The sequence below is a fragment of the Stylophora pistillata genome, chromosome 1, assembly GCF_964205215.1.
Source record: "Stylophora pistillata chromosome 1, jaStyPist1.2, whole genome shotgun sequence".
Taxonomy (NCBI): domain Eukaryota; kingdom Metazoa; phylum Cnidaria; class Anthozoa; order Scleractinia; family Pocilloporidae; genus Stylophora; species Stylophora pistillata.
The window spans coordinates 46446338-46466172 of NC_142519.1; the positions used below are offsets into that span (position 1 = coordinate 46446338).

The 19835-nt window shown below is 38.2% G+C and overlaps 2 protein-coding genes and 1 long non-coding RNA gene across 4 annotated transcripts; 2 read left to right on the forward strand and 1 right to left on the reverse strand.

The window, feature by feature from the left end:
* Positions 1-37: 37 nt before the first annotated feature.
* Positions 38-2727, forward strand: LOC148742776 (uncharacterized). Its single transcript, XM_088759739.1, has 2 exons — positions 38-2546; positions 2682-2727. Exon 1 carries the CDS (start codon positions 63-65, stop codon positions 2208-2210), a length of 2148 nt encoding a protein of 715 aa, XP_088615865.1. The 5' UTR covers positions 38-62; the 3' UTR covers positions 2211-2546; positions 2682-2727.
* On the reverse strand, positions 2641-5165 carry LOC148742777 (uncharacterized). The gene is made up of 2 exons (XR_016001060.1): positions 5004-5165; positions 2641-4577 (listed from the first exon to the last, which is right to left on the reverse strand). It is a non-coding gene; the product is annotated as an uncharacterized LOC148742777 (long non-coding RNA).
* A 566-nt stretch (positions 5166-5731) lies between these two features.
* Positions 5732-19682, forward strand: LOC111330334 (adhesion G protein-coupled receptor L4-like). 2 transcript variants are annotated; one of them, XM_088759750.1, is made up of 13 exons: positions 5732-5873; positions 7639-10628; positions 13058-13124; positions 13444-13471; positions 13850-13964; positions 14300-14450; positions 14587-14713; positions 15203-15260; positions 16180-16259; positions 17064-17184; positions 17448-17490; positions 18516-18621; positions 19261-19682. In XM_088759750.1, exons 2-11 carry the CDS (start codon positions 10542-10544, stop codon positions 17481-17483), a joined length of 870 nt encoding a protein of 289 aa, XP_088615876.1. In that variant the 5' UTR covers positions 5732-5873; positions 7639-10541; the 3' UTR covers positions 17484-17490; positions 18516-18621; positions 19261-19682. The 2 variants fall into 2 exon arrangements, with proteins under 2 accessions (XP_088615876.1, XP_088615883.1); XM_088759757.1 differs by lacking the exon at positions 7639-10628.
* Positions 19683-19835: the final 153 nt, after the last annotated feature.

Genomic DNA, 19835 nt, shown 5'->3' on the forward strand with positions numbered 1-19835 from the left:
AGGCGATATTAAAAGGAAAGCGGCGGTTCGCTCTTTTTGTCAAGTTGTCGGTTAGGTGGAAAATGAGGAGTGTGGAAAGTGCGGAGTGTGGAAATGAGGATCTGGTTATGGGAAAGGCACGTGTCACGCCATTGAAACCCGTCACAATCCCACGCTTGGAGTTGACGGCTGCCGTGGTCTCGGTGAAAATAAGTCAGTGGCTTGGAGAGGAACTCGATTATCAAGGTGTGTCCGAGTACTTTTGGACAGACAGCCAAGTAGTGTTAGGTTACATCAGCAACACAACAAGCCGCTTCCATGTTTTTGTGGCTAATCGCCTTCAACAGATTCACGATCACACCAAACCTCAACAATGGCAGTATATCAACTCGCAGTCCAATCCCGCTGATGCTGCCTCCCGAGGTCTTAGAGCTCAGCAACTTGTCGATGATGATACTCGCTGGCTCAGAGGTCCAGATTTTCTATGGCAACCCTTTCCATACCAAGTACAGATAGAGTCAAAGCCACAGCCATTGGATCCAGGTGATCCTGAAGTAAAGAAAGTAACCTCTCTTATGACACACACAAGTAAAGGATATCCGAGTCACTTTGAGACTTCCAGATTGGATAGGTTCTCCAACTGGTTTCGGGCAAAGCGAGCCATTGCAGTCTGTCTGCGTTTTAAATGCTGCCTGAAGAAAGGAAAGAAGTCCAAAGGAATTAAGCCCGCATGCTACCAACCAGTGAATATGGAGGAAATAGGTCGTGCTGAAAAGGAGATTATTGGCTGCTTACAGTATGAACATTTCAAGGACGAAATACAGGCTTTATCTACACTTCAAACTGGGGGAGAATTCCGTAATAGAAAGAAGGCCAAACAGCGTAACCTTGATCTGAAGAAATGCAGTAGTCTGTATCGACTAGACCCATATCTTGACACAGATGGCCTTCTGCGTGTCGGTGGTCGCCTGAGAAATGCTAGTATATCAGAAGGAGCGAAGCACCCAGTGATCTTACCAAGACGGTCTCACATTACCCAGCTTATTCTACAATATTGCCATGAAGCAATCAAACATCAAGGCAGTGGTATGACTCACAATGAAGTTCGACAACGAGGATACTGGATAATAGGTGGCACCTCCGCTGTGTCTTATTTGGTGTCACGATGTGTTATCTGCAGAAGGCTCCGTTCAATCCCCCAGAAACAAAAATTAGCAGACCTCCCTCAAGATCGTGTTGAACCTGCTGCTCCGTTCACATACAGCGCGGTTGATTATTTTGGTCCATTTTTTGTGAAGGAAGGGCGGAAAGAAGTCAAACGATACGGTGTTATTTTCACGTGCATGGCTTCGCGTGCTATTCACATTGAAACAGCTAACAGTCTGGAAACAGATGCGTTCATAAACGCCCTAAGACGCTTCCAAGCAGAGCGTGGCCCCGTTCGGCAGTTGAGGTCCGATTGTGGTACAAATTTTATCGGAGCGCATCGTGAACTGAAGGGAGGACTGAAGGAAATGAATGAGGACAATATTCGCGCCAGACTGTTAGAAGATAACTGTGAATGGATCAGCTTCAAGTTCAACCCCCCCTCCGCGAGTCACATGGGTGGCTCGTGGGAACGTCAGATACGGACAGTTCGAAATATCCTTGCATCTATGCTAGAAGAATCGGGACGTCAGTTAGATGATGAGAGTTTTCGGACTCTTATGAAGGAAATCCAAGCCATAGTCAATTCCAGACCCCTTGCTCTGAATGACATGTCATCTACTGGTTCACCCCAGCCACTAACTCCAAATCACCTGTTAACAATGAAGACCAAGGTATTGATGCCACCCCCAGGCATCTTCCTGCGAGAAGACCTCTACCTTCGCAAGAGGTGGAGAAGGGTTCAACATCTCGCTAACCTATTTTGGGAAAGGTGGAGAAAAGAATTCCTTCAAGGCCTCCAGCTGCGGAAGAAGTGGACGAAGCCACAACGTAACCTGCAGAAGGGAGACATTGTCATGCTAAAGGATGAAAATGTCCCAAGAAACTCGTGGAGACTAGCGAGAGTTCAAGATGTTTTCCCAAGTAAAGATTGCCTCGTCAGGAAGGTCAAACTTGCTATAGCCTCTTCCAGCCTTGACAAACAAGGACGAAGGATCGGTGGTACACATTATCTTGAAAGGCCAATCCACAAGTTGGTCCTTATCTTGGAAGCAGACAGGGAATTCCCCGACGAGGAGCCTTGATACGATGTTGTTAACGAAGTTCAAGTACCTTGCGACCTTCATGCCGGAACTGTTTCTGAGAACTTAGATTTTAGTTTTTTCTCCTGTTGCTATAGGTACATTTTCTTTTTTAAGGACAGTGGATTCCCACTGTGGGGAGCCATGTAACTGTAGCCAGTTTTTGTTGCCTGTCCAGGCCTCCGCCTTTGGTTTTTGGCGCCCTTTCTGGTCACGTGACCATGTTAGTTAAGCGGTAGTGTGGTCGACTAGCGATTCACAGTTGGATATTTTAGATCGTTTGGGGCGCTCGTTTAGCGTATTTTTTCCAGAATTTATTGTATTTCAAGGCTGGACAAGGTTAGATTTCATCTGTTTTCAATTTTTGCTGCCTTTTTGTGATTTGTATTTGCTTTAAATTCGATTTTATTTACGACATCGATCATCACCCTAATTAATCTTTTCTGTTTGTATTGTTTTCCTTTATTTCTTTAGTTTTACGACTTTGTTTGAGTCAGTAAATTCACCAGCCATAACTGCATCGGTTTGTTTGATCGTTTGTGGTTACACATGTAGTATTGGGTTTATTAATCGACCGGTTTCGACTTCATCAGGATAAAACTACAAAATACATAGGAACTTATTTAAATACTAGACCTTGTCAGAACATGTCACGTTCCTAGTTTGGGTGTGAACAACAAAACACCCACAAGAATAACCACAGAATATGATTAAAATCCTGTGCTAGAAGGTGCTTTTGGGGCTTCACGGTTTTAACGTTAAAAACGAAAAGGTAAAAGGTAAACAAAAGAATCAAACGAGTGAAACATTACTCTCAGTATGTTGTAGCTTAAGCATAGCATTTTTTCACTTTTTTCGAGTGTGAAAAATGCGGAGTGTAGAATATTTATCAAATAAAAAGACATAAGAATATATACATGCATATTCACAGATGAGTACAAGTTCACATTGATCTCCACGTGGTCCACATTGTCCATGTGTTTCACGCGTTGATTTTTTTAATTACTCATTTTATACGGTGCCCTTTGCATAGTGACAAAATAAAATGCAATTATCCATCGCTTTCTTAAAGAGCCTGGACTGCTTGTTGTTATTGACTGTAATGTTTCACTCGTTTGATTGTTCGATTCTTTTGTTTACCTTTTTGCGTTCTTTTAAGTTTGAAAAAGTAATGTACGGTTTAGTAGTGAAAACGCATTGATGCATCGCCTTAAAGGAAATGGAGTGCTTATCATTGTTGTTCATATCGTTATTGTTAGTTTTGAAACGCTATTTATTTTCTTTGTACTTTAGATTATTCATTGCTTAACCGCCTATTGTCTATGCTTAGTTAATGTTTATCTACGTTACGGTTTATTTTTGTCGATTACTGTAGTGGGTGGCACAGGCAGATTTCGGAAAACTCGGGCTAAACAATAGCTATCACAGCGGTACCTGGTTAAACGCATTTCTCGTCACACGAAGCTGCTGACGAAAAAATTCTTGAGGTATCGTTGGATCGTAGTAGTGTAGGTCAAACCACGACTCGACTGGTCGCGGAACTGACCAGGCATATGGCGCTCGAAGTAATCTTCGCTGACGTCGATTCCTCGCTCTCATCATAGCCGCAGTCAAAACAGTTAAACAGACGTTAACCCATCTTTCATAGATCATACGAAGGATAAAAAAGTGCTCGTGATTTAACTGAATAAAAAGAATAAGCATCACCGTGATCGGAACGCATTTTCTGAACGTTTGTTTTCCTTTTTCAGCTCACTGCTCTCTCCCTATTGCATGTGGATAAACGAGTGTCTTGTTTATCAAAGTGTCATCACTGACATATTTTTTCACCTAGTGCGACCATGATAGTTGAAACCAAAAGTTTGCTTTCCGGTTGCGATTTCAAATTTTCTGTGTTTTTTTTTTTTTTTTTTTTCAGGCAAAGTTGAAAAATTTGCCCAAGTGCGACCCATACCCTATACTTTCCCTTTCAATAAAGTTTGTATCCTGCGTAATCTGCATAAAAAATTTAACTTTAAATAATCACGAAGCTATGTTAATAAATTGATAAACAGATCAAACCTTTTCGGCACAGGAATAAAATTGTTACTGCAGCATTGAAAACTGGTCCCGGTCAGTTGAACATTCTTGATTTTTCGCTTTCGTTCCCTTTCATGCTTTACGATTCCTCAATCCTCAGTGTAAAAAAGAAAGTCTTTGGCATCGGAGATGACCGAATTAACCGCGGAGAAAGATTGGAATCAAATTACTGTGGACTTGATTGGAATTATAGCTGGATATCAGTTGTTCTCAAGTCTGATTGTGGCATTAATTTTCCAATCAGTGAATCTTGAGTGGTAATCAGGAATTCAAACTTGATGAAGTGATTACCTGGTGATAAGAAACATATACTGACGCAATTCTTTCAACAGTTCCTGAACAAGCACGAAGTGACGCACAACCAAGAGACTGCTGTAATACATAAGCTTCCTCTCTCAATGTTCGATTAAATATAGAACTCAAGATATTACTAAAAATGTTATGAACAAAGCTACAAAACCGTTTCCCATACGCATTCAGTCGAAAGCGAAACAAAACTTTTGCAGTTAACCGTGAGGTCTGCCAAAAGAAACCAGCTGTAATCTTTGGGAATGTCGAAATAAACTAGAAACTACTCCAAGGATCTTTGCCAGGTGGAAATAGGGCAAGTTCACTGCTACTGTACTAATTAAGATAACTCATATGCAAATAACTTTCAGCTTTCCAAAGGTTTTATAAGGATACTTGAAGTCTAGAGAACAAAAAATTCAAACTTACCATTTAAACGTTCCGTTTAAAGAAAGCTTTTATTGAACAGTGAGATTAATACCTTCCACAGTCACCCACAATAAAGTGAAACCAACTTTCTCTTGTGGTGCAACGCCATCATCACGCTAAAGTCAAGAGATTATTCATCCAGATTTAATAACCGTGACCAACAAAGCCTTGTTTACAATAAGAATATGTCTATTTTTATTCAATAAAATTAAATTTAATGTTCAGAGTTGGCAGATATGAATTGATCAGTGTGCCTTGATCCATCCCTTGATTAAGAAGTCGAAGCAGTTGTTCTAATCAAATATGTGCAGCGCATGCAATTTTCTTTTTTCCTCTCTATTCTGTTGATATCAAAAATTTAGAGGTGGAATGGTAATTTCAAAGTGAAATATGTTCATCGGTAATTCATTTTCTTCCCATGTGAATAAAACGCTCTCGAAGAAAGGCAAGTCTTGAATTTTAAGTTCCAGAGAAATAACTGAACTCCCATTTAGTACAAAGGATCGCATGAGCTGCCATAAAATCTTTTTTTTTTTTTTAATGGCTTCATGGTTCTGCGTCCGTTCAAAATAAGGATGGGCCATAAATCAAAATGACATTCAACTGCCATTGACAGCGTGAAATGACTTGCAGCTTTAGGCCATGGGCTATTAACAATAAATGTTGATTGAATGATTCTGTCCGTAAATGTATCTTTTTCGACATAATCATCGGCGACAGAAACGCTTGACTGCATCATTTGTCATGTGGAGTATAAACAAACAGTTATCCCGCAACGCAGCACTCTGGCTATAGGTCCCTCGTTTCCAAAATGCCTTCTTACACGCTTAATCTTGCAGCCCGCTTCTGCACTTTGGTGTGAGTAATGCGGTAGGTCTTAGATTTCCCTGTTGAATGGTCTTTAATATAAATTGTTAGCATCTGTATGTTATATTATCTTACTCACTGCTACTTAGCTTGGGGCTTTAATCGCGCTAGTGATTCCAAGAATATTGGAAAGAGTCCACGATAGGGCTCCTTAGCTATGGTAGAGCGCTTACTGTGGGATGACAACTGTAAAGAATTATGTGCAGATACTTGATAAGGTTAAGCAACCTTGTAAACGTTCACCACTAAACCCGCGTTCCGCCTTGATAAACGCAGGTATAGCTATCAGTCAATCCATTCTTTTTATTCATTCGTCTGGCATTCATTAGCCAAGTCTAATGGAGCAACAGCTAGTTTAGATGGAGGCCATTTATTAGAATACGTTTAATTATTAACCCGTTGGGAAGAGTCTGCTTTAAGTTAATCAACAAGATTTCCAGAATGAAAGTAGCTAGTGTAGCTGTAGGTCAGGCATTAGGCAGTCTCAGTCAATGGTGTAGTGCGTGAGGGGACAATTTTCAGCGATGAGATTGTTGAAATCACTATATCTTCATACTCGCTTGTGTTCGGTCAGTCTTAAAGTCAAATGCATGGACACTGATGCGTTGTAAGATGCGCGAGACAGTTGCCGCCATTCTTTTAGGTACGGTGTTCCCATTGTAGTAGTAGCAATTGCGTTGTTTTTGTTTCAATATGGTTGTTTAGTTCGCTCTTGTGGTGGCGGAATACGGTGATTTTTTATACAGCGGGGACTGTTTTGTCAAGTTAGCTTTGCTACTTCAAGACGTTCCTATCTGTCAGACAAGGAAAAAGGGCGCGTTTCTCGACGTTTTCCTCTACCTATTTCTGCGATAACAATAGCCTACAGAGCAGGCGTAATTTTTGCGAGCGATTGTACAGTATTCTCTCGGTAAGAATGATATCTGCCATCTCACATCATCACGGCAGCGGAAGGCTAAGGAGAGAAATAAACTTGTACCAAGGAGGCATCTGACGGTCGAAAAGAGGGACAAGGGAAGGGGTAAGGCCATGAAGCGCCAAAGTTGGATCATGTTTGGGCTCTTCATAGCCTTGGTTTGGCATCGACTAGTGCGTCCATTTTTCGTAATAGTCAGTTTTTTTATTTCGCTACGAAAAACCGTACAGTGTCAATTGTCGGCTGGAACGTGTAGACCAACACGTTTTATCCTTGTCCTTTTTAATTTTATTCGTCTCAGTGCTTGTTGTTCGTCTCTGGGAAAGTTCCGGCCAATGTAAATCTTATGTGGTATTTGTTTAATAATGGTAAATTTTTTTAATGGCGTCGTATTAAAAAGAATTGCGATCGGACAGAGCACCATTCGCAATAAGCAGTGTGCGTATCAGAAGCTCCGGTTTTTTGTTTTTTGTTTTCATCGCGCGAGAGAGACGATGGGATATATATCCTATTCTTTAGCGCTTTTCGTTTTACTTTATATTCAATGTTTGTCAATAGCGTTTTTTTCTTTTGGCCGAATTTACTCAAAGTGTGAGATCAAAGGGATTAGAACTTCTTATCGCAATGAGAGCAAAGATTAAGCGTCAAAGAAAGAAGCGTTAGAGAAATGCTTTGAGCTAGCCTATGTGTAATTTTCATTTACTTTATCTGAAATATAAGACCCTTACGCTGAAAAATTCAAAGCCGAAGGGCAAGAAAGTGGTCATAAAACAATTGAATCTAGTATCAGCTAGATTCAAAACTCTGTATTCATTAAAGCTTCAACTTTTGTTTCTTTTTTATGTATTCAAGAAAGCAAAGGCAGACGAGATGCGAGTGCATTTTGATAGTCATGCCTCATGGAAGGAGCTCCTTCTCCTAGCTTGTGTCTCGCCTTGTGCGTGCCTCCGCTGGCCTAAAGAACGCCAAAATGAACGACGCTCGTTATGCAAGTTACATATTACATAGCAGTATACCCTCCTCTCTACCATGTATAAATAAAGTTACCATTACCATTATCATAACCATTACCATCTCCCCTCCCCAATGATCTTTCTTTTCTTTAAACATCGAGTTAAGGGAAAATTCTAACATTATACTATTCTTGAGCAAAATTGGTTACACCTACAAATGTTCAAAGTTGCTGTGCTTTTCGTCGCTAATTACAAGAAATAAATTATCTTTATTTACCTCATCCCTATGGTAATTTTCAATGCTAATGCGAAAAAAAATACTTTGACCAGTCTTAAAATAATAATAAAAAAACAATAATAAATCAGTCATGAGTTCAACGTAGTATCATATTCATCTTACACAGATTTCTTTCCAAAAAGAACGAAATTAGAGAGATAAGTCAGGTACACATTAAGTTCAGTGATTTGGATGTGTGTGTGTGTACGTGTCTGTGTGTGTGTGTGTGTGTGTGTGTGCGTGTGTGTGTGTGTGTGTGTGTGTGTGTGTACGTGTGTGTATGTACTTGTACGTGGTATGTGTTTGTCGTGTGTGTGCGGGGAGGAGGAGGGGGGAGAATGCTGAGGTAGGATGATAATTCGAGAACAAGAAAGGGTGAGTTTTAGGACTGATTTTAAAAATGTCCTTCGGGAAAGAAACTGGGCTGAGGACCCAAGTGGGGTCATATCAACATATTTGTAGGGTGGGTGAACTAAAGCTAGTGCTGCATAGATGGATCAATTACCTTCAGACTATCTTATGGTAATCAATGTAGACTTGAATATTCGAATCACTCTTTATTTTACAAAAGATCTGGTTTAAATGTTCGAAAAAGGAAACAAACGTAAACAAAACGAAGCGAAACGAAAAAACTACAATGAAAACATACTTACAAGACTTGTGGACTCGAGGAATAAGTGAATAGACTAGTGAGAAAACAATCGAACATCCAAAACGAATTTTTGACCTCTGCAAGTACGAGCACATGGTTTATCCAATAATATTTAACAGCTTAAATGACGTAATTGTACCAGTCCCGCGCGGACTGAACACGAGAAACAAAGTAAACAATTGTAGAACGTTTTGCAACTTACAATCAATTCTGTGAGGTTTCCTTGGTAAGCAGATATGCATCAAATCTATGTGATTTATAAATTATGATGTATTAAACCACAACGATTGTTTTCTGAATTTCATCAAAGCGGAATTGCATCGCGTTGTGGCACATAAAGTTGCCAAAGTTGCATAGTTATTCAGTACTTTTCAAGGCGGGGCTGGGAAACGGACGGCCGTCTATTCTTTAACTTTTCGATTTTACGGAGAAACAAAGTGCAATGGAACTTGTTGATATAATTTCTGAAAAAGATTTATCAAAAGGATCCTTTAGGAAAATAAATATGAATTACGAAATTTTGTAACAGTCCTTTTACTAAAAAATCATATCTTCGTCGCGCGCAGTGAAGATATCATTTTTACTTTCACATGTAAGGATATCGGTGTCGCCATGGTTACTAACATGCTGTTATAGAATTTTTCTCCTCTTCATTAGAATTTTGACTTTTTGGAACAGAAAATGTAAGTATTATCGTCTTTATTTCCCCCTTATAACTTTGTATCCGAGTTTCGTAACATTTTTGTGACAGGCGATAGGTGACCACTTTAATTGCACTATTTTGCTGTTTCGAAAATGAATAAAAAAAAGTTTTGCTTTACGTGGAAATTTCATTAGTATCTATAGAATAAACAGAACATTACAAGGCCGCTTGAGGATACGAATTATATCTTCTCGAACAGAATTATCTGTAATTCGTTCGCTTCGCTCACTCGTGAGAGATACCTACAGTACTCGAAGATAACATTCATATCCCCGCGTATCCTATATCTTTGCAATCATTGTTTTCGTAGAAATGAATATATTGCATCACAATACTTTACTGGCAGGTTTCGAGCTCATACAAATTAGAAGGAATTGTACGGGAGAAGACGCTTGGCCTCAGTCAAGTTTTTTTCAGTTTTTTTTTTGTGCTTCGCATGAATCATTATATTTTTCTAAGTTTTGTATCCGAGTAAACTCAATTTTAAAGAAAAATTCAAGAAATGAACTTCTTTCAGTTCGTTTCCTAGCCAGATGGTGATAAGATCAAGCGGAAGAAAACTAACCGTGAAATACAATGTACATAACATATCTCATTGACTGGGGTAATACTAAACTATGGATCGGCAGCCCGTTGAACCTCCAGAACCAGCAAAGCCTGCTGAAACAGCGGAACCTACATAACCATTCATTTTTTGTAAAAAAAAAACAACAACAAAAAGCTAATAAAATAATATTGAAACAACAACAACAAAAAAAAAAAGCACCGCATGTTCTGGTCTAAGGAAGATTATGATAACAGAGAAATATGTCTTATACAGCAATCGTGAGTCTGCCAGGTATGCAAATATGTTAACGTTACACAATGGGCGAAATATAAGGATTTTGGCACGGGAATGAACAGTCGCGCCCTCAACCTTAAACAAATCTGAACCCCTGAGTCTTGAATAAACACAGATTTACCCCATTCAAGTGGTTGTTCTTTTGCATCTTGTAAAAATTCTTGGGCTGATTTAAGGCCATTAAGCTCGGTTATTATTCATCTGCTTTCCCTAATTCTCTCCAAGGTACATGAGTAACGCCAACCCAACAAATCCAGTGGAAGCGAAACGCTGTAAATTCGCTCCGGACGCCTCGATCACGCCGAAATTCGATTCCACAAGCATCACGGATGATGATATTACTTTACGCCCGGGTTCCTCAGTCGAGGGTCGTGCACAATAAAATGGAATTAAGGGCCGTCAATTTCAGCCTAAAGGTTTGCTCAGAGCCTTCGTATATGAAACTCAACCGTGTTTTCTTGTGTATCATGCAAGTAATGAAAGGGATCAGAAAAAAGAATCTATCCAAGAGTTTGTCTTGAGTGTTTACTGCCGAGACTGTATCAGTGGTGTTCTCTGTAAGGGAAACCTTTCCGCTTTCTTTAATTTTTTGCTAAAAAAAAAAGAAAAAAAAAATTGAGTAACCATTAAAGTTTCCATTAATACGTTCCTCATGTATTTCCGGCCGTATTTGAGTAAATACGAACCTGGAGGTTTATTTTACTTTTCAAAAAAATTCAAAAACAAAACAAAACAAAATGTCTCTCTCTAGTAGAATAACTTTAACAGGTTTGAAGGAGAGCTTTGAAAGTGCAACTTCTGCGAGTCGCTCTGTGAATAATCACACCTGCTCTTCTCTGCCAAGCCGCTATAGCTATAAATACCCGCTTATTTTACTTTCCGCACCAAACCCACACTGTGTCGCATTAATCTAGAGTTGGTCTAATAAGGAAATAAAAAACTACCGATTTCTGTTTTGGCCTGCAATGCTGCATGCTTATTAACGATTACTTTTCAAATCTTGCTTTTGGTTATTTGAAAAAGGCCTTTTAGATTTGATTGAGAAACTATATGAAATTTAGTTTTTATGGTTGAAATAGTGAATTGCTCTTCTGTTCAGAATAACGATACATTTTGTAATAACATATGCATTTTGTTCATAATGGTTACAGCATTTTGTAATAACTTGTGCACTTTGTAATAGGTATCGCAGCACTTTGTAATACTCGTCTGTTTTCGCAATTTGTACTAATTTTAATGTTGCCGCAAAAACATACAGAACTGGACAGAAGTAATGCACAATGATCATCGTCAAGTATCACGCTTTGTTCTTCCGAGATATTACATATAATTTGTATCGGCGGTATCTCGGAACAAACTTTATGATGTTTCCTTGGACTTATCATTCTTGTAATAACTAATTGAATAATGTGTCCCTTTCTATTTAAAAAAAAAAAAAAAAAAAAAAAAACCAAAGTGGTGCTTAACAAATCATTATTCGCAAGAGGGAAACCGCAAGTATTCATTTCGTGAAATAATACCGTGTTGCAAGATTTCAGAAACATAAAACGCCGCAGGATTTTTCTACAAATTGCGTAGATTTTTACAAAATGTAATAGCCTTCATTGCAAAATATGTGGCTTGCCTTTAATGCAAATGTTGCGGTACCTTTTCCAAAATGCGTAAATTATCACAAAATACTGCAACCGTTTTAACAGAAAGGGTCGTTATTACAAAATGCCGCAGAAGAATCGTCTTTGGAAAAATTGTTTTTTTACCTTTATCGAGGACTAAAGGTGCACTAGCTCCTCGGAAGTGGGAAAATCATTAAACACCTCAAAAGGAAGGAGGGAAGGAATTTTTAAGCAAAGCTATGGCAAAAGTATCATCAATAGTAATTAGAAAAGTAGAAAAGGAACGAGAGAGAACCTAAAAAACATTTTGCCTGCAGTTTCCTTAACTGCGTGTACCCCCCACAGTTTTTAACACCTTTTAATAAATGATGCCTTTGCATGTTAAAGAGATTTTACAAGATCCGTCGATAAATGAGCCAAATTGAATTTAAAGGTTTAAAGGTGCAATCCGATAAATGTTTTACTCATTTTTTTAAGCTTGAAATAGTTGTGTTGTCTTAGATCGATTTGCTTGAAATAAAGCTAAAATTTTCATTCCATTTTCATTAGGTCTGTGCATCTTAAATTAGTGCTGAAAAAGGTCAAAACCGGCTTTTAATAAACCAACTGCCTGTGCATATAACCTCGCAAAATATGTTGTTTGCTCAGTTAAAAAATATGTCGGTTATGGTTTATTTTAGGAAAACACGCTTTTAGGTAACTGTTTGCACGCCTTAAGTGCTGGTTTGTTCAAAACAAATAATGAAACCCGTATCGCTTGTTCACTAAAAAATATTAATTCGATATTCTCTGTGCCACGAGATCATTTACCTTTCGACCTCGATCGAGTGGTGTGTCCTATTGACAGAGGTAGGTATTTGTGGCATTTTGTGACCTATCTGGTCTTAACAAGGACAAAATTGTATTAGATCCCGGTCTGAGGAATAAAATTGACTCTGCCTATAATAAACTTTTCTTCAGGTGCCGTTTTTGAGCAGAAAAGAGAAATAGAAGATTGGTTACTAGAGAAAACGCATCTACATCTATGCATTTCATAAATGCCGTGTATTTTATCGCCGGCGGTGATTTAACGGTTTTCTTTTAAAATTGGCAATCCATGAAATATCATTGAGCTACGATGAAAAATTAGACATAACAAAGTTTTATATGATTAACTGCCTTTTCGTTCAATAAGTGCAGCAGACCAGCTTTGACTACGACGATATTGGCTAACAGATACTTTTGCCTTCAAGCTGAAGTATATGGGTGCGGTCAACATGATGAAGAAGGGATTTCTCATCTTTCTGATGATGGAACTAGGTAATATGCCTTCAATATGAGCAAATTATCATAGGACTTCAAAACAAGACAGGAAGGTGGGGTTCCGCGGAGAGACGAATTGTTTTTACTTTTTTTTTTTTTGAGATCCCACATCGATAGAACTCTTACGGCAACGTAACTAAGTGTGGCTCCATCCCAAGTGAAAAGATATGTTTTGAATATCTATCTCTCCCAGTTGCAAATAAAGAATAGCCTTTAGTTTTCGTAATGCTCAACCCTCGATATAAATAAATATTGTCTTCCATGCAGTCAGCATTACTAGTATTTTAATAGACTCATCTTTCATTTCATCTCTCAGTAATGCAGAAACCTATTCAGGATAGGAGGTTAGTATGTTAGAAAACTGAATAAAGGGGTCAGTATGTAAGAAAACCGCATAAAAGAGGTAACTTTCTAAAGAAACTGTGGTGCTGCGTCGGCAGGGGTAACGAGGTAATGTGGTTTTATCAACTATGTAGAGAAAAAAGGGGAGAAAAAAAAACCTACCAATCCTACATGTATACCAAAGAGATCGAAATAAGTTGCCGAGGAATTGTTTACTGGTTTGTCGACTTGATTGTTGTTTGTTTGATTGTTCTTTTCTGCTTTTGGAAGAAGTCCGATACGATCACTTTTTTCTACGAAAATGGACATTTCTTCTTGGTTATGAAATAAGTCATCATGAATAAACAGACTAAAGTTCATGTTTGCTTTAACCTTGGCAGAGTTCCAAAGTCGGAGCGGATTTTCGTGCACAAGAATTTGCTCGTATCACTGGCTCTTGGACAACTGGTTTACGTTCTTGACGTAAATAACTTCCCAACAAGAAACGTGCACCATGTAAGTACAGTACAAAAATTTTCTTTTTGTCTTGTAATACGCATATAGTTTAAAAGGAAGAATGGAGTGCCTCTCAACTTAAGTCCTGATTCATAAAACCAGCGATGAACAACGTTCAAAGAACAGAAGTATATATTTCATGAACCCTAGATATTTGTTTGAATTAATTTGTTTGAAGTTTGAATTAAGGAAAGTTGGATAATTTGAATAATCTTGATGCACCCGAGGACGTTGGTAGGGGGGGGGGGGGGGATGATCTGCATGGCGTAGGTCGTTGTATTTAACGCTGAAATATTTACCTAGGTTTAAAAGCATTAGCCGGTTTTTCTTTTCAGACCATATGCTCCGCTATTTCTGTCATCCAGCACTATCTGCATACTTCCCTTTACACATGGATGTTGGTGGAAGCGATAAACCTTTACGCAAAGATAGTGAAAGTTTTCACTTTTGGAAAGTCCTATGCAACATACACCATGATTGGATGGGGTAAAGCTATGGAAGAACTTTTTCTTCTTGTGCAAAGCTCTGGATCTGTTTTTATTTTTAATCTCGTTAGTTCTGCATTAGTGTAAAGAGTCAAGCCAGCAATCTTTTTAAAATTTGTTGTATTCTAAATACATAGGTATACCAGGGGTCATCGTTGGTTTAGTGGCAGCAATCCAGCCTTCAACATACGACATGAGTACAATTTTGTACAAAAACATTACTTGCGGAACACTAAAACTCACAGGAACAGTTGACAGAGAAAGGTATCTTAAATGAGAAGATATTGATCAGATTAACAAATAGCCCACTGATATTTGCCTTGTACCAAGTATTGGGTACGGGTTGAAACTGTTGAAACTTGGACTTTCTTTTAGGGTTCTTTAGAGCAATTCCTTTGCTAAATCACGCCTGCAAAGATTATTTCCTCAATTATACAATAAGGAAGTACTGCTACTTTCATTGTAAACGGTTCTGCAAGTTTCGAAAAGCTCATTAATAGGACAATCACATGACCTTTGGAGAGCATATAGTTTTATTTATGGCTCGAGTAGCATCATTTGCGCCCAAGCGGAGCACACTTTGCCGTTTGGTCCGCGAAAAGGAGCGTTTTAGAGAGGGCAGTTTGCCATTTTGCCGCGTGTAGTGGTAATAATATCCATTAACAAAGTGTTCCTTGCAACTCAGTTTTAGCCAACTAACCAACAGGGTACCTTGACCATATAATCTGTTTATTTTGATTTCGATGGTTTCAGATGTTGGCTCAACGGAAATGTCTGGAAGTTTAAAGGACCCGTGCTGGCCATGCTTCTGGTTAGGTCTCATCATTTGTGTTCATAACTTAAAAAGTCATTGTGATCAACCTTCAGTCTTTAATTTAAGAATGTTTGAAAGATGTTTTGATGCATTAAAAAGCGTTTTTCTATCGGGCCCTATGATTCTCATCATCGGTTCAAAAGCTTGTAAATCTGGTCGCAATAGATGTCGAATGTACCTATTTAGGCTACCCTGTAGGAATCTGATAAAAACCAAGAAATTGACAGCAGCGCGAGTGCTGTCAAACCAAGCATTTAACGTGAAGAAGAATTGTTTCCATACACTTTTGTAGGAATTTTGTTGTAATCCTTGTCAGCTTTAGCTAGCAGAAAATAAGTGAATTTAGAAGCCCTTGAATAGCACAAGCGAAATTAATCACCACATCGTCTTTAAGCATTCAACAGGAAACTGGCTTTTGATTGGAGAGTCTTAACACTTCGAATTTTCGTGGAAGTGATAACTTATGTGATGTTTGGAGTAAATAGTTAACAACATTTTTTCGCGCTTCTCTCACATGTAAGTTACATGTAGAAATGCAACCTTTTTCCTTTCCCTTGTTACACTCCCGCACACGTTCATTGCTTTTGGAGCGCTCTTCGACTGGGTGTCATAACACAAAAACCAAGATAATCAAAACGCGGGTCAATCAGAAGAAACGAAAATACCTACATTAGCCAACTTCAACTCGAAGTACATCGACCAAACTGCGTAAAGCGTGCTAAAACGCGAACGACCAAGAGGTGACAAGTTTTATTTTTGCATCTGATTGATGGAGAAAGTAATGCGAGTTTTCACAGGGCGAAGAAAAGAAAAAAAAACAAAGCAGTACAGGATTCCTTTTTACGCCCAACTGAACATTCCTCTATTTTGAGTTTTTACATTAGGACCTTGCCTTCTTTTTTTGTCTTCTCTACAGGCAAATCTTGGGGTCTTTATCATTGTTCTTCGAGTTAGCTTTGGAAAAATTGGAAGCACAAGTTATCTCCAGACCACAAGGTAGAAATAAATCTGCTGTCGTAAGCGTGCAGATAAGGTTTCTTTGCCAAATGCACAGGAGTATTTTGTTATTCGTCCACAATTTATAGAACAAGAGGGAAAACCTTTCCTCCATTGCGTTTTACTTAACTTTGAAAGTGTGGAAAACTGCGCGAAAAAGCGCACGAGAGACATACATGAAAATATCATGAATGTATTCAGTTGAGGAGACGCATTCACTGTACGACTTCCAAAATCGACCTCTACAATCTGTACACGAGCAGAACGTGTCACAAGAAGTAGATTCACTGCACGAGTTTAATTCGTCGCTAAATCGTCGTGTTCCCCTGCTAGCGAGTCCCTGAATCAATACGACGAGTGTGCGATGTATAGACAGAGTTTTAGTTCAGACTTTTCAGTCAATATCAATACAAGATTTTACGTCAGATATCCCCCAGAGATTTAAATTAGATTAGCATCCCTGCTTAGTAAGTCAGAGTATATTGACCGCAATGAAATTAGGCAGTTTAAGAAAACCAGCACGGCAAAGAAACAACGTGAAATGACCAAACTTTGCGTTGTTTGGAGAGCGTGAAGGACGACGGCTAAGTATTTAAATTTCTATTTCTAATTTATTAGTGTTTTTCATAGTCACTTTTGAGATACTTTCGAAAATGAGAAACAAACTAAACGACTTAAATGCATCGCGAGTTTCGTAGATAAAATACAAGTTTATTGTCAGGTCGATATTGTCCACGGCGACGCCGTCTTTGTTTCTTAAGTTCCCTATTGAAGAAATCGTGACAGGCTCTTCTTTCTTTCCAGAAAAGGACTAAAAGCTATTTTCGCTTTGCTTCCATTGTTGGGTGTAACGTTTTTGCTGGGATTTATTGTTGAATTTCATGCTGCTGTGGAATATGCCTATGTGCTATTGAATTCCATCCAGGTAAGTTGCATGACGCAATTAAAGCGGATGGTTATTGATGCGGTTGCTTTCATTTCCCATAATGATTCTAGATCCAGATTAAAAATAATTTTTACAAATAAATCCAAATAAAGGGTGTAAACGAAACAACTAGCTTCACAGGGAGAGTACCTAATGACCTCTGGTACGATTTCGTGGTTACAACATAACGGAGCTTTTTCATTAAGTTGGGCACTCATTTTCTTAGCAAACTACTCTAATTGCATTCTCTTTAAATTTTTTAGGGTGTTCTGCTCTTTTTTTTTCCACTGTTTACATGATGACGAGGTGAGCATAACCACCTATAATAATTCTTGTTCTGCTGTATTTTTTTTTTTTATTTTTAGTTGAATCTCTGGATTCTTAGCGAATTCCAATTGAGTGTTGAAATACCAACACCAAATCAAAGTGTTTAAAATGAAAGAATGTATGCGGAACCGAAAAGAACTTGGCACTGAAATAGCACAATTGAATGAAATTTCGCGTTCTGGTTGGTTAACGAAGTGAGGTATTTAGCGTGAATTGCGAGTTGAAAACGAGGCTAAGTAATATAGTTTCGCATCTACATAAACATAACAACTATAATTAATGCTGTTTTTTTTAATTCAATTATGCGATTCAAAGAAAATCCAATACTTGACTCGTGAATTCCGCGTTAAGTTGCACTTGAAAACCGATATCATACTCATCGCTTCGCGAGTAGCGCGATATCGGTTTTCGCGAGCAGTCTCAATGCGGAATTTCCTTGTCAAGTAATGAATTTTCCGATAGAATTCTCAAAATTAATGAAGTACGATAAAACGTTAGCAAGCAAGTAGGAATTGGCTGTAGTTCTTAATCTGATAGACAGAGAAAACGATGTGAGTTTTCCACACCGATCACAGAGCAAAGTCTCCCCCCCCCCCTCTGTTCTCCCTGAAAACCATATGAGCCCCCTCCCAAACCCCCCCCCCCCCCAAAAAAAATTAAATCTCATCTCTTACTCGATCCTGATTGTAAATCATATCAGTCATTCATACTTTTTAACTTCAGTAGTAAACGCCCTGGAATTTCTCAAATGCTTTAACCAAAAAAAAAAAAAGAAAAGAAAATTGTATTTCTGAATAACACATAGTTACCATATTTTTTTATTTCCTTTGCAAACAAATATTTCGATACGTCGCTGAAGAAAATTCTTTATAATTCCCTCACCAGTTTACTTTGATTGTGATTGAACGATATAGCATGCAAAATACTGAAAATCTACTTCCATGCATGATGAAATAAGAGAGAATTTGTTACTATTAATCAACTTTTTTCGCTGGTTTTCTTAGGTTCGTGATGCCATGAATAAAGTGTTGCGTAAAAAGAAGCATAATCTCCAGCAGTTCAAACATGAGCCCAAAAAAGTAACGGAAGAGGCTTCCAAGAAAGCATAAGGTGGGTAGTCATGTGTAAAAGAAATTTGCATCGCTCAGAACAACGAGTACAAACGAAAAAAAATTACAAAATACCAAGACTAATAATACCCTGGTGTTCTCTACCTGCATCATGCGCTGAATAAACAACAGACGGTTTTAAAGAAAGATATTGATGTGTTAGATACAGGACAGTTTCTGAGCTATTTCCTTTCCGGTCCAGATATGATAAGCAAGGTACCCTCATTAACAACGTCTTACTGAAATATTTAACCAGTGACGTTTTGGAAAGGCTGCGTCATGGTCTTGTTGAATAACTAGACAAACAAACAAACAAACAAACAAACAATTTAGTCAATTACGCAATTTACAATTTCCGATTCTTCGTTCTCAGCAGTCCTTAATCCTTCTTCGTTGAATCTTTCCACTGTTCCTGCTTTTTTACCTTGGATCTTTATTTTCTTAAAATTGGTTGAGTTTTTTTTTCGGCGGTGAATGAGAACGGGAATTTTAGTCATGTTAGTCCTTTTACTTGTCAAGTATCTTTAACAAGAGAAACGCTAAACTGTACTGGACAAGCGTGAATCGAAGGGCATAGCGTTCTTTCATACTATTTCATAGTATAATAAACTAATAACTATTTTCTTGTTTTCTTTTAAAGGACAGTACAATGTTTTCAGTGTTGATTGAAACGAGAACAAATGAAAAACTCATATTTGAACAACAGTCGAGGCGATGAAAAACTGAGAACTGAAGAATCAGCCACTCTTCTGTAAGAAGTTTAAAAAACGTAGTATTTAGAATTAACAAAAGAATGTCAATAAGGTTGAAAAATTTGTCGAAGGAGGGAGGCTCACAAACCGAAGCAATGATTTCAAATCTTTTCCTTTTAATACAACTCCAAAAATTCATGGCACAGAGTACTTAACAAACATTGAATTATTCAAGAAGAACATCGAATGCGAATGCAAAATTTGAATGTCTTTAACATGCAGTACATTGTTCAAAAATAACAAGTAAGAAAACTAGATTCTGTTTGTGAATCGAAAATTTCTCAAAATAAAGGAAAACCTTCGTCTTACAGTTAGTGGCATGGCATCATTACCTTCCTAAACCACGTAAAGAAGTTGGAGAGTGTTTTTTGAAAGGGCAGTTGGTCCTTTTCCGAGACTAAAGCCAATATTCTCTCTAGCTTGGTTCACAAAATATTTACCACCTAACCAAAAAAGAAAACAA